At 52.8% G+C, this 19398-nt stretch overlaps 3 protein-coding genes across 4 annotated transcripts in view; all 3 read left to right on the top strand.

Moving 5' to 3' along the window:
- LOC102538218 (retinol dehydrogenase 12-like) overlaps window positions 1–19398 on the top strand; it is a 305649-nt gene that overhangs the window by 18357 nt on the left and 267894 nt on the right. The window lies entirely within an intron of this gene.
- On the top strand, window positions 146–5755 carry NOTO (notochord homeobox). Its single transcript, XM_072938320.1, has 3 exons — window positions 146–563; window positions 3067–3281; window positions 5095–5755. Exons 1-3 carry the CDS (start codon window positions 146–148, stop codon window positions 5251–5253), a joined length of 792 nt encoding a protein of 263 aa, XP_072794421.1. The 3' UTR covers window positions 5254–5755.
- Window positions 7292–18989, top strand: SMYD5 (SMYD family member 5). Of its 2 annotated transcripts, XM_006201566.4 has the most exons (13): window positions 7292–7413; window positions 11076–11184; window positions 11959–12098; window positions 12534–12655; window positions 13016–13085; window positions 13695–13799; window positions 14612–14674; window positions 14884–14954; window positions 15263–15369; window positions 15751–15807; window positions 16687–16781; window positions 17424–17494; window positions 17592–18989. In XM_006201566.4, exons 1-13 carry the CDS (start codon window positions 7318–7320, stop codon window positions 17737–17739), a joined length of 1254 nt encoding a protein of 417 aa, XP_006201628.1. In that variant the 5' UTR covers window positions 7292–7317; the 3' UTR covers window positions 17740–18989. The 2 variants fall into 2 exon arrangements, with proteins under 2 accessions (XP_006201628.1, XP_072793639.1); XM_072937538.1 differs by lacking the exon at window positions 15751–15807.

The following is a 19398-nucleotide window of genomic DNA, read 5'->3' as shown; positions in this document are numbered from 1 at the left end:
TCGCGGACACCCGGGGCCAAAAGGCTGTCCAGCAAGGCTCGCTCCCCTATTTAAAGCAGGTGTTCTCACTCGCCTCTTAGGCTCCCCACACAGCCCCAGAGGCCCCGGCTTCCCTCCCTGCGCTCGTCCCGGCAGGGGCCACGCCATGCCCAGCGCGGGGCCGCGAGGGCGCCGGCCGCCCGCTCCATCGGACGCTCGGGTGCAGCCCCCGCGCCCAGGCTGCTCTCCCGCGCCCGCGTTCCCCGCACTGCTGCGCCGCTCGTCTGGCCCAGACCCACCCCGCGGGCCCGGACGCCTCGAGTCCTCCTTCTCCGTCGAGGCAATCCTGGCCAGGCCCGACCCCCGCGCGCCCGCCACCTCCCGGCTGTCAGTCCCCGGCTGCGCCGCCGCGGGCCTCGGGACCGCTCCCTCCTGGCCTCCGGCCCGGGTTCTGCCCGGCGCGTGTCGAGCGGCGTGGCTGCCCGCCTACCTGAGCGCGGGGCTGGACCAGCAGCGCCCCCAGGCCCTGGTGCTGGGGCTGCGCGCGGCTCACTTCTGCGGCCTCCAAGGCCTTGGCATCACAGGTACGGGGTGCCGGGTGCCGGTTCGGGGAAGCCGGCGGGGCGGCTGAGAGGAGGAGGCCGCGATAGGCATAGGATAGAGGAGATGCCCCTGAGTTTGAGGACCATACGCGGTTTGAAGTGGGTGGGAACCCTATGACCCTTGACCTTGCAGTTGAAAGCCGGGGGCGGGGGGCGGAGTGGGACCCTTGAGACCAGACCCGGGCGCGAGGCTGCCCGGCCCGCCGCTGAGCTGGGAGAAGGCGTGTGTGAGGGCGGGTGCAGAGCGGGGCTCAGAAGACGGCCAAGGCCAGCACAGGGGCTGCACGGGGCGCGGCCCCGCGTGGCTAGAGGAAGGATTTATAGAGGCCCTGGCTCCCTCCCACACCCTCTGTGGGTAACACTGTGGCGCAGACTCTTCCCCAAAGCGGCTCTCGTCGTCGCAAACCCAGGGCCCTACCTTTAACCGGGAGAAGCGGGTGCTACTGCTGGTACTGCTCAGCGAGGAGCTGTTGGGAGTTAAAGACTCCATCCCACCTCCAATGCTCATGTCTGAGTGAGCTTAGCTTCCACACTTCGCTGCTTGCTTGTTACAGCTGTTAGAATGGTACCTTGGGGCTCTGGGCTCTGGGCTCTGGAGCGCAGGCACTGACTTACATCTCAGTGCGAATTTAACTGTTGAGGGAACTTTGTCCTCTCGCATTAACATCCGCCTACACAAGTCTTTGCCATTTGGGGCTATCTGGTTCATGCTTTCCCATGGTTTCCATGAGAACAGGAGCAAAGTTAGTGCAAGCACTATCGACCCATATGAAGGCTATTATAAGACAATCTAACCTGCCTCCTACTTCCTGGGTTCCCCCTATCCTATATTTCCTCCATTCCTTTTGGCTGGACATTCCTCCAACCATGTGGGAGAGAAACCTTGGTCTCCTAACCCCATCCAAATTCATGCCACTGCACGGGAGCCCCGGCCCTCACGCCAAGCCACTCTTTTCTAACGTCTCCACACACCTGGGTCTGAATTGCAGTTTATTTCTCTAGATTACGGTTGTCTCATTTGCAAGTTGGTTTTTGCATAGGTATTACATCCACACAGTTCAAACTTCAAAGTGTTTACTAAGACATAGTATGGGAAAGAGTTTCCTCTCCCATTCCTGTCCCCACAGCCACCTGGTTCCCCCCTACCCCACAGGCAGCCAGACACCAGGTTTTAATTCTTCCAGAGGTATTTTATACATATTTAATACCTGAACACATACACGTGAATGTATGTATGTGTGTGAATATATATGTGTGTATATATATATACACACACACATACACATATATACATTCTTCTAATCTCCCATATTAGACACATTACTCTTTTCACTTGACCATATATCCTGGAGATTTTTCCTTTATCAATACACGCAGAGCTTCTTTATGCCACAGAGTGGTCCATTGTAAGGATGTACCATATTTTAATCAGAACGCATTGATTATTTCTCATCTTTTGCTATTAATGCCTATGCTTATGGTAAGCCAGGTGGGCCCAGTGACTGAGGTCTGGGGCCGCTAGGGCCCTGGCCTCTCTCCATTCACTCAGGCAGTTTGTCTGCCAACCCTGGAGCCTCGCCAAGGCTAGTGGCAACTGAGGAATCATAGCACTGCACTTGTGGGGCCTCTGTTTGGAACACTTCCCTCCAAGACAGCCCAGTGGCTTACTTCCTCATTCCTTCAGTGACATGACTCAGGTACTGTCCCCCCGCTGGACCAATCTCCACCTCCACTGGCCCACAGCTTGATGAGCTGAATAGTACCTTATGTGCATTAGAAAAGGGCACCCCTAACTTTAAGCAGACACAAAACCTGGTCAGGGAGCAAGCATTGGGCAGAATTTCAGACTCCACTTACCCTCGCAGCTAGGTACCCGTGTGCAGGGCACAAACTGTACATACTGACCCCATTCAAATGTGACCTCAATGAGGTGGCTACTCTTTCTGAAGATGCAAACGACCCCCGCTCCCACATACACCTCCCCCTGTCCCTCCCTGCCTTATTCTTCTCACTAGCGCTCATCACTTTCTGACATACTCAATGTTTTACTTATGTACCTTTTTCACTCAACATTTTACTTATTTACCCTTTTTACTGTTAGGAATTTTCGTATTTTGTCCCGGAAGCATGCCTGAAACATAGTAGACATCGAAAAGGATGAACTCTTTGTTCAGAAGGGGTCCCTTCTCTGTTTATCCCATAGGGTTTTCCTAAAGTAAAGGAGAGGAGGACCAGAGAGATGGAGGTCTGGCAACTCCTCTTAGGGGCAGAGATTAAGCCACTCAGTTGAAGAATAGTGGAGACAGAAGTGGTCTCACAGCACTGTCCCTTCTTATTTGGGAGTGTCTTCCCTCTCTGCCTTTTTGCTGTGTTACCTGGCTGAGGACAAGGGGAGTACAGGGGAGCTGCGAGTTGTTCTCTCTCCTCCAAGATGAGAGGGCAGAGGGGGACTGGCTAACCTCCCCTCCTGCTGATTCCTTTTCAGGCTTGGAGCTGGCTCACTGCCCAGGCCTCTGGGGTCCTCCAGACTGGGCCCCAGCTCACTACCTTCAGGACACTGAGAGATCCCAAAAGAGGGTTCGAACTATGTTTAACTTGGAGCAGTTGGAAGAGTTGGAGAAAATGTTTGCAAAACAGCACAATCTGGTGGGGAAGCAGAGAGCCCAGCTGGCAGCCCAGCTCAACCTTACGGAGAACCAGGTGAGAGCAGGGACTCAGGTGGGGCCTGGGCTGCACCTGGGGATTGACACTACTCTCTTAAAGACCCTGGGAGGAAGACATGGGCTTTTGTCCTCTGTGGCAGGTCGCTGGGAGAGACAGGCCCTACCCATTGGCACACTTCCTTCCCTGTATGATGAGAAAAATAGTCCTATTTGAAGTCACGTTATGGGAACAACACATGGTGTTAACCTGAACTTTATAATATAACGTTTGCACGCTAAATAAGGAGCTAACAATGAGATTGAGTAAGTATCCAAGGGACTAACTTTAAAAATAATAAACATTCTCTTCACCTCATATTCCCCTCCAGCTGCTGCATCATTTCTCTGCTTTTTCACAGGCACTGGCTATGTTCTCTCCATATACTCCCCTCCCCTCTACTCCTTACTCATCCCAGTGTGAACTCTTTCCCTACCATTTCATCAAACCTTCTCATCAAGGTCTCTAAGGACCTCTGTGTTGCCAGAGGCAACAGCTGCTTCCCTTTCCTCATGGTATTCCACCTCTCAGGACAGTTGACCACTCCTTCTCTTACTGAATCACACTCTTTTGGCTTCCAGACACCGCAGTCTCTTGGTTTTCCTCCCAGCTCTCCAGTCCTTTCTTCCCTGTCGCCTTTGTAGGCAACCCTTCTCTGTGACCTCAAATCTTTCTCCCCGGCTGATTTCATCTATTCTCACAGTTTGAAATACCATCTACAAGCCAATGACTCCCAAATTTGTATTCTCTGCCCACCCCTCTTTTCTGATTTGTGCAGCTAACTACCTTCTTTTGGCCTCCACTTGGATATCTTGTGGGTAGCCATTTCAAACATAACAAGCCAAAACCTCAATTCTTGATCTTTTTTCTCCCCAAAACTCTCTTTCCCCACACATGGTAATCCAGTGTCCACCCAGTGCTCAAAATACCTAGTGATCCTAGAGTCTTCTTTCTCTTCCACTCCATCAGCCAGCCTTGTCACGCCTACCTCCAAAACACAGCTGGAGTCACTTCATTTCTCTCCGTTGCATCCAGTTTCAAATGGGACTATTTTTCTTATCATATAGGGAAGTGAGCAGCCCCAGCTCTCGCTGGATCACTGCGGCAGTTTCCCAGTTCTCCCCTGCATCTGTTTACATCCATTCTTCAAACAGCAGCCAGATGTGCAATTTACTTGAGATGTAAATAGGACTATGTCACACCCTACTTACAAGCCTCGAAGTTGACACTCCTTCCCTACAGCCTTCACAGTCCTGGGTGATCTGGTCCCCACTGACCTCTCGCACTCTCCCTTCCTTTGCTTTCCCCTCTCTCAGATGCATCAGCCACGCTCTCCTCTGTTGTGGTCCTCAAACACTCCAAGCTTAGCTCCCCTGCCCTGGCTTGCTTTTCTCTGTCCCCATCAGGCTGGCCTCTCACCCTCTGAGCCTCAGCTTAAGTGCTGATTCCTCAGGGAGGCACAAACCCCTATTCACACCTCCTATTTGTGCTTATATATTTGTTTGTTCCCATAGTTGTTATTAGTGTCTCTCCACTAGACTGTGAGCTCTCTGAGGGCAGAGACCACGCCTCAATGGCTCACCACTGTATCACCATCACCTTGAGTGGTGCCTAGCACATATTAGGAGCTTAATAAATACTTGTTGGGTGAATGAATGGTGACTGGAATTAGAGCAAAGGGTCTTTTGAAGGAGATACTTCCCTTAGAACAAAGAGTAAATTCTGGCCAGAGACGAGTGGGCACTGTGGGAATGGGGGAAGCAGTGGGAACTGCTGGTCACATTCTGATCTCTGTCCACTGCCTCAATTATAGGTGAGGGTCTGGTTCCAAAACCGCAGGGTCAAGTACCAGAAGCAGCAAAGGCTGAAACTGCCACCTGTGTCTGCCACGGCTGCCTCTCCAGACGAGCCCTCCAGCAGCTCCGAAACCAGCATCCAGAGAGAAGACGCAGGGCCAGGAATGGACAGCTGAGGACTGCGACAGAGGCTCAGCCCAGGCTGTCTGGGCTAGTTCTCCCCAGGGGCACCCACTGGATCTCCATTCTCTCCTTCTTAATGAAGAGCCTTGTCAGAGTCAAGGGGTACTACCCCTGGGAGCTCTAATAATGAAAACGGTCCAGCAGCACAGACTTTGGCCTTCAGCTATGTCCTTGGCCAAGTTAGGAAATGAACTTCAGAGGCTTTTTTTTCAATCTGTATAATGGGTGTGTTGATAACTTAGACTTCCCAGGGCTGAAATGTCTGTAAAGCACTTACATTGTGCCAAGCCCAATAAATGTGCAGGAAGGCTTGTAGGTCTCCTTCACCCAGAGGAGCAGTACATGCTCCAGCCCTGGCCTTTCCTAGGATTCATCTTTTTCTAGCCTGGCTGCAGAGGAGAGGGCCTTCCTGAGTCAGTGTCTGGGCTTAGAAGACTCTTCCCCATCAGAGATGGTGGAGTTGAGAGCAGAGGGAAAGACAGATCATTTAGCCCACTTCCTCTCACAGAATTTCCCAAAGCTTTCTTGTTTTGTCTAAACTGTTACTACTCTCAGAAGGAGCTCAGGCCCAGCTGCCTCCTTGGAGCAGACGTGCTGCCCTGACCACCATCTTTTTCCCTCTTGCTGCTAGTCTTGACCCTCTTTCCATCTTTAATATAGGGTAAAGAAAGTTTTAACTCTGCCTTTGCCAAGATCACCATTTTGTCTTGAACTATGCTGTATTATTATTTCCCCTCTTCATGATCCTGATTCAAGGCTCCTGTTCCTTCCCAGGAAGCCTGCCACCAACATTTCCAGAGCTGATTTCTCTGCCACTCTACATTCCCTGGAGGACCCCTGTTGAGGTTATTCATTTGGAATCTAGAATGGCTTGTGTTGAGGTGAGCTGGTAGAAGACCTGCCCTGCCACCTGGTGGTGAGAGGGGCATGGTCCACACTGCTCTCCAGAGTTTCCTGAGGGAGAGGCAAGGCAAGGAGCAGGGCGGCCTTGGAAAACCACCTGCCCCCAAGGCACTGGACCATCCTCTGAGGATGCTAGGCTGCAACTGGAGCGAGGTTAGGGCCCAGCTTCAAAAACCTTTCTGTTCCTGTCTTCAGTGAAATCCTTCGTAACAGCTGGACCCAAAGTCTACTTTATTAATCAAAAGAACACAGTTGCATCTGCCTCTTCCAGGCTCACTTTTCAAAAAAATCAAGTTACCTAACCAGGCTCTATCCAATCCCTAAATGTCACCATGAGACCACAGCACATGCAGACACAGGTCCCTTTTAAAGGAGCACAGAATCAACTGGAGGAAAAGGGAACAAAATGAGACTGGCGGTCAGGCCTGGCTGTGGGGGCAGGTGCTATAGGTCTGCAGCCTTTTGGGGGCCCTGAACAAGAGAACAGGCCAGTCTCCTGTTGTAAGGACAATGTGCATATGCAGACTCACTTCTGCATACAATTTCAGGGGTCTTCAGACCTGAGGCCCAAAATGGACCCTCCCTCTGGCACCCTCAGGCTACAAGGTCTCCACACCACTAACGAGTCTGAGAAAGGCACACATCCAGCTAGACTGTGTGGGGACTGTCTTCCCGGCTGTCAGAGTGCCTAGGGAGAAAGAAAATCTTGTGGCAGCCTTTGCAGGATGGACAGGTGGAGTAAGCTAGTCCTTCCCTTCAGGTCAGAGAGGATAGCAGTAAGTTGGCCCACTGCTGTCCCACCCCAGGGCTGGGCCAAAGAGCGCTTGACTCAAGACAGGCCACTGGGTGCCAGACACAACATACAGACACACAAACATGAACTCAGATACGGATACATCAAAACCACACTCACAAGGGCTCTGATGCTGGCCACGAAAACGGACAGATAAAACTGCACAGATGTAAAAGTACAAAGGCAGGCCCAGTTCCACCTAGTGCACGAACCACTCGACCAACACACACAGATCAAAGGGACACGCTAGAGCGCAAGCCCTCGCTGCCTCGCGGGCACTCACATCGGGGGCGGGACCGGTGGGGGCGGGGCCTCCCGGGTTGAGGTGGGTCAAAGGTCAGGAGGCGGAGGTACGCCCAAGATGGCGGCCTCCATGAGCGACGTGTTCTCCTTCTGCGTGGGCGTGGCGGGCCGGGCCCGGGTCGCCGTGGAAGTCCGCTTCGTGAGCAGTGCCAAGGTGAGGCCGCGGCAGACCGTCCCGGGAGCGCTGACCCCGTCCGGCCCTGGAGACCGCCCCGTGGGACCCCGTTCCTAGAGACTAGAAGCTTCTCTGTCGCTCGGACGCTGCGGCGCGGCCCGGCGGCTCCCAGTCTGTCCCCATGCGCAGGCTTCCGGGGCGGTCACCTGGTGGACTGGGGCCAGCGAAGTCTCCATGCGCCCCCTCCTCCCCCAGCAGAAGGGGGCCTTCTCGTCAGTGGTCTCGCTACGGCTGCTCCAAGCGGGGCCCGGGGACGTTGTTGCTGGGCCCCGGGTGCGGTGGGCGGGATATGCAGAGCAGAGGAAGCTGCGGTATAAAAGAAAAAAGGGTGGGTCCTCAGGAAAATTTCTGAGTGAGATTTGGGTGGCAGATGAGGAAAGAGGCCAGGACACTTCAGGAAGGGTCTTGGAGTGCTAAGGGATTTGGACCGAAGCCCATTGGAAGCATTTGAAGGGTTTTAACGAGAGAGTGACATTTTATTGTTTTATTATCATGTTTCTGAAGTACACTGTAGAAAAAAAAATTGAAAATGCATGTAAGGAAAGAGAAGGTAAAACACTCACAATCCTGTATTTGTGTAAATATGTGCATATTAAAATATTTTTGGAAACTGCTTTTTGATGCAGCAGTGAATACTTAAGTATCAATAATTCAATTTCTATGTATAATTTTTAAGAGTTGAGTAACAGCGGAAGGGCCACAGTTCACTTAGCAGCTGCTCATTTGTGGACCTTTATGTTATATCTTGTTTTTTATCCCTGAGGTCAAAGATACTGGAGCTCAGTTTCTGTGTACACATCCTTTTGTTCTCCCTAGCACTGAGTATTTTCCTTACATGTTTGCTAGTTGATATGTGCAAAACGGTATTGGTGTATTGTCGTTTACATTTCTTTGTTTACTAATGAGGTTGAATATTTCATCATATATAATGGCTGTGTGTATCTTTGGTCCTTGCCCAAGATGTCGGCCTTCTAGACATTTGTCGCCTGCTCTCAGCATCTTCACACTCATCCAGTTCCCTGACCTGGCCTTCCATTGCCCTCTTTCCATTCCAGGGGCCTCTGGAACATTCCTCTCTTTCCCTGGTAAATCAGCTCCTCTGTATCCTTGGCCTCCTCAGCTGCTCACAACTTCATCCCCACTGCAAGACCTCTAGTGCTCTTGATTGGCTGACAGTTTGATGGTGTCTCAGTTCCACCACTCCTAGCATGCAGAGATATTCAACTTTACTTTCACTTAGCCTCCCCATCTCTCAGCCCCCTCCTTTCTTTACTTCTTCCCTCCTACTTCATCAGTCCAACCACTCTCCTGACCAAATTGTCCTGTCCTAGCCTTCTATCAAAACCCCACCTGGCTTCTCTCTCCATGCCTACAACTGATCTGCTGCCGCAGAAAAATCATATATCCAGATTTCGTGAAAAGATGGAGTACCCTGGGGTTTTTGTATCTGTATTCATCAAGTCAGATTGGTTTGTGATTTTTTTTTTTCTTTATGCTATCTTCCTTAGGTTACCACATCAAAGTTATGCTTGTTTTTGGTAAAATAGAGAAGCTTTCCATTTTTTTCCCCTCTGTTACTGAATAGTTTAAATAGCATGAGAGTTACTTACTTGGTTTGAGAGAGCTGGCTCATGAAACTATATAGACATGGGGGTAGTTTTCGACCACTTTCTCTGTTGCCTCTATGGTTATCGGCAGGGATGATTTTTACAGTTTTACCAATTGCTATGCCAAGGACATGACCAATCAGAACAGAAACCTGACCAAATATGGTGAATGACTAAAGATGTTGGCATTGCTTAATAGTCTGTCTAGGCTTTCTTTCTTTTGGATTCACTTTTAGCAATCAGTGTTTTTCTAGAAAATCATTTAATAAAGAATTAATTTACTACATAGTCTTAGATTGTTGTACAGTCTTTAAAAAAAAACTTCCTTTTCAAATTGGAAATAACTGCATAGTTTGTACCCTTTCCATTCTGCTTCAGTTCTCTCCAAGCTTCTTGGTGATACGAATTTGAGCTATTTTTCTTGAAACACTTTCCTATGTTTGGGGGATGAGTGGTTTCATAGAGGAATAGCTCTGATTCTTTTCCCTTTTGCTTTGATTGATAAATATTTCCTACATTTCATCCTCCAGAAAGAGGGAGAAAGAGATCAATATTTATCCAATATTGAGGACTTGAAATTGCCAGAGGTAATGTGGGTCCCAGCCCATGTCTTTTTTTCCCACAGAGGAAGGCCAGGTTTCCATTTTGCTAGGTTGGGTCGCAGGGGCTACTTGACATGGAGGTGGGGAAAGACAACTGAGCTACATCCATGGCTTTGCCATTGGTTTTGTCCCGGCTGTCCCGCTGTACTGTTAGAGCTCCCAGAGTTGTCCACAGGGTTGAGATTCTAGGCTCATGGGTTGCTCAGGGCCTGTCCAGGTCTACCCATCCTGCTGCTCTGACTTTGGGAGGAGCCCCTGTCTAGCCAGAGCGCCAATGCTAGAAGGAAACAGGGAACTACCTGGGGGGGGGGGCGCATGACAGGACATTTCACTGCTGGGTCAGTCATTTCTCTTATCTCCCTTTTTGTGACAGTTCAGTGTTGACAGGGGCCTCTTCTCTAAATGTATAGTTGGGGAAATGCCCAGCAGGACCAGTAACTGCATAGGTTCTGAAGCTGTCTCCTGAGTCCCTTTGCACATTTGAGAGATGGCAGTTCAACAGTTGTCTTCTCATCCTTCATCCCTTACATGATGTATGTGGTGCTTTAGACCAGTTCTTCTCATTTAACATGCATTTGAATCACCTTGGCATCTTGTTCAAGCGCAGATTCTAACTCAGCAGGTCTGGAGTGGGGCCTGAGGTTCTACATTTCTAACAGCTCCCAGGCAGTGCTCATGCTTCCAGTCCGTCCTCTCACTTTGGGTAGTAAGGAGCTAGAGCTCATCACCTGTGCTATATTACTGTATCCTGGAAACTACCTGGCAGGTATTATAATACTCGCTTTTCAGATGGGAAACAGATGCAAAGAAGTGAAGCAGTTGGCTCAAAGATTCACAGCAAGTTAGCATTAGGAGTGGTGCTAGGATTAGCCATTTCCTTCTGTGTAACACCTCAGAACTTCCTGAGTGCCCGGTACTACGCTGGGTGCTGTGAGGCCCTGGCTGACTGGGGAAGTGGGGCATATTTTCCCCCAAACTAGGCCTCCCTCTCCCGTGGTGTAGGATTTCTCTGCAACCCTGAGCAGCAGCAACATCATGGCCAGGATCTTGGAGGGGCACGTGGGTGACTCCAAGAAAGCCACCATGTCATTACTGGCTTCTGGTACTGGAGGTTCCAGAATGCTGTGAACTTTGGCCCTGCCCTGGCCATTCTAAAAATTCTCCTCTGAGTAGTCTGACATGGTGGCTCTCTTCCCATCTCAAGCCCTCTGCTCTGGACAGGCTGGAGGAGGTGCAGCTGGAAGTAGGTCAGAGCAGCATTTCCAGAGGAGGCAGTTTATGGAGGCTGACCTTGCTCTGTGAGCCCTCCCGAGGCAGAGGCCCCTGCTGAGAGGGAAGCATGTGGGAGGAGGCTGGTCAGCCCTCCAGAAGCCCTGAAGCTATGTCGTCTGTCTCTTCTTAAGGCCATCCTGTTCCTTCTCTGCCCTCTTAGGGAAAGGGGCTGTTTGCCACACAGCTGATCCGGAAGGGGGAGACCATATTCGTAGAACGGCCCCTGGTGGCTGCGCAGTTTCTCTGGAATGCACTTTATCGCTATCGAGGTGAGCACGTCTCGCCCAGGCCCTCAGGGCTGTTGGGCGCAGCAGCCTTTGCGCGTGGAAGAGAACTACATACATCCCTGCCCGCTGATGTCTCTGGGCCTCCGGGTGTCAGGAGGAAAGCACGTCTTCCCTTGGAGAACGAACCGTACCTGAGTACCATGCCTCCGTTTGGGGCTGTGAGCCTGCAGCCGAGAGGCTCTTCCCAGGTGCTCCCTGGGGGAAGACTGTCACTCAGGTGGAATTCAGTCTGTCCCGTCCTGTAGACTGGATGTCATGCTGAGGGGCTCTGTGCCAAAGTGGAGCCCTCTATCAAGAGGAGACCACATGTCTCTTGGTCAAAAAAGACTTCATTAGGGGTCAGAAGCAAATAGGATGTCCTTAGCTTTGCCAGCCACTTGCTTTTTCTACACACTTTTCTTGGGGTAGAGAAAATATGGGAAAGGAAGGGTCAATTGGCTCCAGAATATGGGGAAAGCCCAGTTTGGGGGAGGGGTGGGGAGCCCCACAGACTAAGTCCCATTGAGAAGCACAGAGAGTCTGCCAGGAGGGGTGGGGACTCCAGAGAGGGAATAGGGCACCATCTGTCTTCGAATGCATGTGAAATTCATTCATTCATTTCATTCTTTAACTTAGTCATTCATTCACTCACTTCCCAAACTTTTATCGAACGCCTACTATGTGCTATTGTAGCCCTGGGGATGCTGCTGTGAAAAGGACAAATGTGACCCCCGCTCTCACGACCCTTACGTTGTCACTTCTGGCTTTCTCTCCCAGCCTGTGACCACTGCCTTCGGGCACTGGAGAAGGCAGAGGAGAACGCCCAGAGGCTGACCGGGAAACCAGGCCAGGTTCTGCCTCACCCCGAGCTGTGCTCTGTGCGCAAGGACCTCCACCAGAACTGTCCCCACTGCCAGGTGAGTGTCCCTGGGGGTGGAGCTGAAGTCCTCTTCAGGGAGACAGGAGTGAGGACAGACCTGGTCATGGCCCTTGAGAGCCCCAAGGTAGGGTAAGATGTTGAGAAGGCTCAGTTACTCCTCAGTTTCGTCCTTTCTGTTCCAGTCTGGAAAATAGACTTGGCGGGAGCTTGTCCTCATTCTCGGAGCCTGGCAGGGCTCTTCCCTGTACCTGAGAGGTAGTCTTTCCTTCCCACGGCTTTACAAGCCTGGGTTAGGTTCCCCTCTCACATGTCCCCAGAGCACCGTGTGCTTTCTCATCTCGTAATACCACTCACTACTGCCCAGGGGCTGTTCGTGGAAGGAGTGCACTTAGAGGAGGTGAGTACCACATGGGTGTCTGTGCCTCACCCCACAGCCAGACCCTAGGGCGCTGACCTCCGCCTCCCCCGACAGGTGATGTACTGCAGTGCAGAATGTCAGCTGGCCGCTGCTGAGCAGTACCATCAGGTCCTGTGCCCAGGCCCCTCGCAGGATGACCCCCTGCATCCCCTCAATAAGCTGCAGGAGGCATGGAGGTAGGTAGCATTTCATCTCTTTCCTTTATGCCTTCCCCATGCTCAGCAGATGGAGCCATCTTTGTTAAGTTACCATCGCCCAGATTTTTCCTCTATTTTTAGGGTTAAACAGAGGTCGTATCAGTCAACCCTTTCTCTTTAATCTGAGCTGCCAGTCCCACCATTTTACACCCTCCCAGAAAGAGCCCCATGAAGCCCATAGAGGTATAAAATCCTGCCCAAGTTCTTGACGATGACTTGCCCTTTTTGGTTATAAATGGGATTGGTAGGAAGGATTCTCAATAGAAATCAGACCAGGCTTCCTTGAACTCAGCTACTGGGGAGGGAATTTCTAGGCCACACCTTTTTCTTTCTCCCCAGGAGTGTTCACTACCCCCCTGAGACTGCAAGCATCATGTTGATGGCCCGGATGGTGGCCACGGTGAAACAGGTGAGCCCACCTGATCTTCTCAGGGATGCTGACTCTGGCCTCATTCAACCCTTGACTTCAGTTTCCTTCTCACCTTAAGACCCTGACTTGGATGCGGAGTTTCTTCTAGGCTTCCCAAAGGAGAGCTGCTTGCTATGTAAACCTGAGGTGTAGCGAACCAGAAATCTGGCAGGGAGAGTGGGGGCTCATCTTTCCTGTCGTCTTTGATCTGTGAGATGACTTCCGGTGTAGCAGCAATTCATGCATTTGATTTATAAGCACCACTTTTCCAGGATTGTATCTCTTAGATAAAGTGAGAGTGGCCACTCTAACCCCTTCCATTAATATTGCTGCTTATTCTTCTATTTCCCCGAGTATTGTTGAATTTGAATTGGCTAGCTGGGCACCAGCTGGGGAAATGGTTGGGTGTGGGCAGGGTGGGAGGGAAGGGTCTACCTAGAAGCTCATGTGTGATGATGTTTCTCTGAGGGCAGGGGCTTTAGAATCACGGTCTACCCCTCCCACATGGGCAGGAGTGGCAGTGAGGAGGAGGGTGTCCGTGAGTCCATGTGTGCACATGCATGTGTGGGCTGTGCACACGTGACCCTGAAGTGTGTTTGTTCACTGCAGGCTAAGGATAAGGATCGCTGGATCAGGCTCTTCTCCCAGTTCTGTAATAAAACGGCCAACGAGGAGGAGGAAATTGTCCATAAACTCCTGGGGGACAAATTCAAGGTTGGTCTTCCCCCATGACCCTCCCACCCGCCAATAGCTTGGGATGTCCATGGCTCCCTGAGGGAAGCTCCGCATTTGCTCCCTTCCCAGCCACAGAAAGAGGTTAGAGCCTGGGTCTGAAAATCTATTCAGAGAACTTGTATTCTTGCTGCCATTTAACTTCATGACCTAATGTGGTCTTAAAATTGGGAAGTAGGGTGATGACAGAGGAAGGAGGGGATGGGTGCCCTGGTGTGGATTAGTCAGGACCTCGTGCTAGGATAGCAGTGGGTAAATCGGGTTAGCGGAAAATGGAGGGTTGGGGGCCCACAGGGTCAGGGCACAGTATGAAACAAAATTTTAGTTGCCAGTGTACTGAGTGCCCACTCCGGACCAGCTACTCAGTCTCACTGACGACACTAGGAGGAGCTGCCTGAAGGAGGAGGCAGGCATGTGAAAGGGCATGTGGGGTGGGCCTCCCTGCACTAAATTTTGGGGAAAAGAGGGGGAAGATCAAGCTACTCTGGACGCAGGTCAGGGAGCCTGGAGGGTGGTGGTGAGGACAGACATTCTAAGCCAGGCTGCCTCAGCCCTGCTGCCACAAATGATGGAAAATAGGGAGGCATTTGGGGTTTGCTACCTTGGGTTGGAACAGGCCAGCAGACTGCCAAGGCTCTTTGGAGATAAGGACTCTGGGCTCTCTTTTGCCCCCAGGGAAAGCTCGGGCTACAGAGCTGGCCCTTTTGCTTCCCTCACATGATCTCCTGGGCCCTGCCTGGGTGCTAATGGGAAGTTCCCAGGATGTCAGTCTCTCTCCACTTCCCCTAAACCAGGGCCAGCTGGAGCTCCTGCGGAGACTCTTCACAGAGGCGCTTTATGAGGAAGCACTCAGCCAGGTGAGCTGGGGAAGGTGGGACCAGTGGCCTCCCAGTGACTCCTGCTCTCCAGAAGCAACTGTCCCCTTCTAGGACAGCTAAGCCAGAGCAGACCTGGTCTTCTGGAGTTGGGATGGGACTGACTTATGGAAAAGTTCCTCAACAGAGAGTTGTACCAGGAAGAAGAAAGCAAGTGGCTGTAACCTGAGTGTTGTTCTTTCCCCCCACAGTGGTTCACTCCCGATGGATTCCGGTCTCTCTTTGCTCTTGTTGGGACCAATGGCCAAGGAATTGGGACCAGGTTAGGAGAGAATGTTCCAGAGCTATCAGACTTGTCCCTCGGGGCTCGGGTAGGAGATTGAGGAAAGTAGCCACAGCTCCTTTCGAAACTAGGGTGGGGCAGGGTGTGACTCTGGCCAGAATGCTGGACTAAACACAGTGGTGGGGGCTGGAGAGACTGGGTCTTGGGAACACTTGGTCTATTGGGAAAGGACACCACCCCCTACCCAACTCTACTCCCGGAGAAAGAAATGGACTTAACTTGCTTGGAGGTGGAGAGCCCTGTGAGCTGGGCCTCTTCTCCAACCACGGCTGCCTGGGACTCCCCAGCTCCCTGAGCCAGTGGGTCCATGCCTGTGACGCTTTGGAGCTGAAGCCGCAGGACCGTGAGCAGCTGGACGCCTTCATTGACCAGCTGTACAAGGACATCGAGGCAGGTTGGTGAGATGGAGCCTTGGCCTCACCCAACCTTGGAGATGCCCATCAGTCAGATGGTGGACACAGCCTTCCGCCAGGGAGCTCTGAGTTCACGGTTGGGGGAGGCAGTCCCTGTGTGCCTGTGGGAAGCTTCAGATCGGCCCACAGGACACACATGAGAGACGGCCCTGAGACCCATGCAGAGGCTGGATGCTGAGGGTGGACAGAGTGCCGGTATCGTTTATAGAAGAGCAAGGCTTGTGCCTCAGAGAAGCAGGTTCAGGCAAAATGGTAGTGACTGGGTGGCAAGACGGTGGAGCCAGTGCCTGTCCTTATAAGCCTACTTTCCTTTTCCCGCCTATAAAATGGAAGCAGTAACTCTGCGTGTTACTGTCTTACAGCAACTGGCGAGTTTCTTAACTGCGAAGGATCTGGCCTCTTTGTGCTTCAGAGCTGCTGTGAGTCCCGGCGTTGAGAAGGGGTAGCTTCAAGCCGCATTCATCTCTCTCGGCTCCTTCTGGGCTGGTCGAGTTGAGTCCGGGAGTGGGGTTAGGGCTGAGCTTCCTTGGGGATTTCCCCTCCATCTTCTCCTTCTATCATTTTTTTCATTCATTCATACATTGGACTGCTCGTACCTTAATATACGTTTATGTATAAGACCTTCCGGTGGGCTAGGCCCGGGGCTCGGGCAGGGGACAGAGCTCTGATTCTTGCAAAGGGAACCATGGGCTTTGCACCACCACGCCCTGTGAGCTTTGGTCAGGGAGTGTCTGAGAGCCCAGGAGGCGCTCAGGCTGGAAGGCAGTCTCATCAGCACCTGATGGGGAGGGCCAGAGCCAGCTCAGACTGTTGTCTTTTCCAGATCAGCCTCCCACCGTCTGCTTTCCTCACTGCAAACCCTTCCTCCCAAGCTCTGGGGACACTACCCGTCCCAAACTAGGCTCTCAGAGGGTCTGGCTCAGCTGTCACCAGGTGTCCAGTAACAGACAGGGCTGAGTTAAGTGGCCTGGCACGGCATCCCTTTCACAGCCCTGTCCATCCCTTTGCGAGACACTGGGAACACAGCTGAGAATGGAACTGACCAGTGAGGAGAGGAACAGGGGCGGTCATGGCAGGTAGGGGAGGGGAGTGATGCGGGAGTGCATTTGGGCCTGTGCTCTGTGGTCTTCAGGAAAGAGCACTGGCCAGGCAGTGGAGTCAGGAAACCTGGGTTCCAGGACCTGCCCAGCCCTGGCAGGGACCAGAGAACAAGGAAAGATGGGACCCAGTGCTTTGCACGGTTGAGGCTGTTCTTTTTATTAGTCAACAATCCTCATTACCTGCCTCTCATGACCCAGGCAACCACAGCTGTGTCCCCAATGCAGAGACCTCCTTCCCAGAAAACAACTTCCTTTTGCATGTCACCGCCCTGGAGGATATTAAGCCAGGAGAGGTGAGGGGGCCAGTAGCTGTGGGGGCGGGTGGGCAGCAGGCCTTTCAAGTTCTCTCCAGGAACTGGGAGCAGCCCAGCCCACGCCAGGCTGCTGGGTTGAGTCTTCACATGCCCCAGGACAGGAGTCTTGCCCATGGGCATGCTCTAACCCACCCCACTTCAAAAAACTCCAGAAAGCCTCTGAGTAGTGTTTAAGAGACAGCTGGTGCCTGTGTTCTTGTCCCGAGCTGTCTATCTGCAGCTTCTAAGGAAGCAGGACATGGCCCTTTGTGGCTTGGCCTGTGGGATGTTGGTGAGGGCTTGGGGTTCTGGCTGTTAGCACAGTGCACAGAGCCTGGTTGAAACTTCTTTCAGGGCAGGTAACTTCACTCCAAGATGACCTCTGTCCCAGAGGCCACAGACCTTGGCTGTGTGCTGCCTTTAACCGTGGCCTGAGGCTAACCACAATCCCCCGCCTCAGACACAGGTTGTTAAAGCCGCTAGCACAGGGGAGTGGATCCGAGCAGCCTACCCCTTGGCTGTAGGGCAGCTCAGGCTCCTGGGGATGGGGCAGCAGCCTGGAGGCGGGGCAGTGGCTAGGCAGGCCTAATGCCACCTGGCAGAAAGCACAGGCCCAGAGCCCGCCTCTCTCCTGCCCTTCAGGAAATCTGCATCAGTTACCTAGACTGCTGTCAGCGGGAGCGCAGCCGCCACAGCCGCCACAAGATCCTCAGGTGCCAGCTGGGGACATGGTGGGTGGCTGGGCTCCGGGCTCCCCTGTCCCGCTGGCTGCCTGGTTTTGCACCCTCACCACCACCCCCCACCCTGCAGGGAGAACTATCTGTTTGTCTGTTCCTGCCCCAAATGCCTGGCAGAGGCTGATGAACCCAACGTGACATCTGAGGAGGAGGAGGACGAAGAGGAGGAGGAAGGAGAGCCGGAAGATGCGGAGCTGGGGGATGAGATGACTGACGTATGATGTGGCCCTTCCTGGAAGGGGTCCTACCCAAGACCGTCGGAAAGGGGGGCCTTCCCCCAGAGCAGAGGCTTGGAAGGAACTCCCCACTCCCGTTGCCTGCTTTCCCCCCATTCCAGCTCTGTTTCTGCCAGAGGGTAGGACAGGCAGGACCCTAGGCCCTCCACGCCCCGCCGGACCTCACGCCCTGGACACTGCTGCTGAGGGGCTCTGGCTGTGCTGTCACTAAGCCTCTCAGAACTGGCCTCCTCCTGAGGTACGGGTATACTTGGCTGGAACGAAGGTCAGGGCCTAACAGTCTTTCTTCCCCTTGGCCCCATGGCCACACTTACCCATCCACCCCTCTCAACTTGCTATGGAGAGGGTAGCAAAGCGGTAACCTGAGAACAGCCTGATTTCAGTGAAGAAGAAAGCGGGTGAGATGCCCTCACCTCTTCCCCACCTCCCATTATTGTGGCCTGACCACTAGCACAGCTGGGAGAGGCGGGGAGGAGGAGCTGGGCCTCCAGAGCGCTTTCCCCAAGGCCCTCTACAGGGCAACACTGAACCGGGGCGATTACCCACCTCTCCCACCTCCCCACTCCTGCCATTGAGACAGCAGGGGGAGTGGAGATTAGCCCCCTCCCCAGACCCTGGAACCTCTGTGCCTTGCCTCCTGGGCCCTGGCACAGTGGCCAGCCCCATGGGATGGGTATGGAAGAGGCCTCTGCCTCCCCTGGGCGGGGGGTGTGGGGGATCATCACCCCTTCACGCCCTCTTCCCATTGAGGACCCTAGCAGGATGGCTGAGACCTGGAGGATGAAAGGCCTGTGTTCCTTAATTTAGGATGTTCCAGAATCTTCTAGAAAGAGTCAGTGAGGGCCTCCCCTGGCCTCAGTCTCCATCTTTAGGGTCTCCACAGAGGAACACTGAAGTCTTCCAGAAACCTAGAAGAGCTGGGCTAGATACTCAGATTAGCCGTGACTGGCCTCGTCATCCCCAGATTAGCACTACCCCTCACTCTTGGGTCGGAAGCTGTGGAAGTTATAACCCATCACTTGCAATTCCTTTCTACCTGCCTTCCTTGAGGGGCCTGCCACATGCCCCTGCTGAAGGATCCCGCAGAGAGCAGGTGCCACCCCACAGGCCCTTTCCTGGGTCATGAGCCAGGTAGAATCTGCCTGTCTGGCCTATTGGGTTCTTACTCCTTCACAGCAGCCAAAACCCTCTCCCACCCCACCTGCCCACTGTTTTCAATAAAACACGAGAGGTGACAGGCCTCTGCAGGAGTGCTTTGTGGAGAATGGCTTGACGAGCTGCCCTGGGCACGCAGCCATCACATGGGTGGCACAAAGCTGCACAGGGTAGAGCAGGTGAGGGACATGGGAGCTCCAGCTCTGCAGTTTGGGTTCATCTCTGGTCTCATCTATGTCCTGCTGTGCAAATGTATCTGAAGTCTAGGAGCAGGGGTCTTCTGAGGTGCAACGTGGATCCCCAGTACCAGGCTACAAGATGAGTCTTTTCCTCAGGGACTGAACTACAGCTTCCTGTGTTCTTGAACAGGAGGCTGCTGGGATCCAAGATTAGCAGTATGAGCACTGGTCCTAAAGGACCTTGGGCAAGTCATATATCCTCTCTGGGCCTGTTTCCTCCCCTTAAAACAAGAACATGGGACCAGATGAG

This window comes from Vicugna pacos, chromosome 15 (assembly GCF_048564905.1).
Source record: "Vicugna pacos chromosome 15, VicPac4, whole genome shotgun sequence".
Taxonomy (NCBI): Eukaryota; Metazoa; Chordata; class Mammalia; order Artiodactyla; family Camelidae; genus Vicugna; species Vicugna pacos.
The sequence above is the reverse complement of the archived record's forward strand: the minus strand, read 5'-3'. Positions and strand labels throughout refer to the sequence as shown.

What these genes read in the sequence shown, in the direction of transcription:
- SMYD5 (XM_006201566.4), top strand. Translation starts at nt 7,318, where the DNA reads ATGGCGGCCTCCATGAGCGACGTGTTCTCCTTCTGCGTGGGCGTGGCG. An exon ending in ATGAGGAAGCACTCAGCCAG is followed by an intron (nt 14,675 to 14,883) that starts GTGAGCTGGGGA and finishes TTCCCCCCACAG; the next exon opens with TGGTTCACTCCCGATGGATT. An exon ending in GGCCAAGGAATTGGGACCAG is followed by an intron (nt 14,955 to 15,262) that starts GTTAGGAGAGAA and finishes GGGACTCCCCAG; the next exon opens with CTCCCTGAGCCAGTGGGTCC.
- NOTO (XM_072938320.1), top strand. Translation starts at nt 146, where the DNA reads ATGCCCAGCGCGGGGCCGCGAGGGCGCCGGCCGCCCGCTCCATCGGAC. An exon ending in CCAAGGCCTTGGCATCACAG is followed by an intron (nt 564 to 3,066) that starts GTACGGGGTGCC and finishes ATTCCTTTTCAG; the next exon opens with GCTTGGAGCTGGCTCACTGC. An exon ending in TCAACCTTACGGAGAACCAG is followed by an intron (nt 3,282 to 5,094) that starts GTGAGAGCAGGG and finishes CCTCAATTATAG; the next exon opens with GTGAGGGTCTGGTTCCAAAA.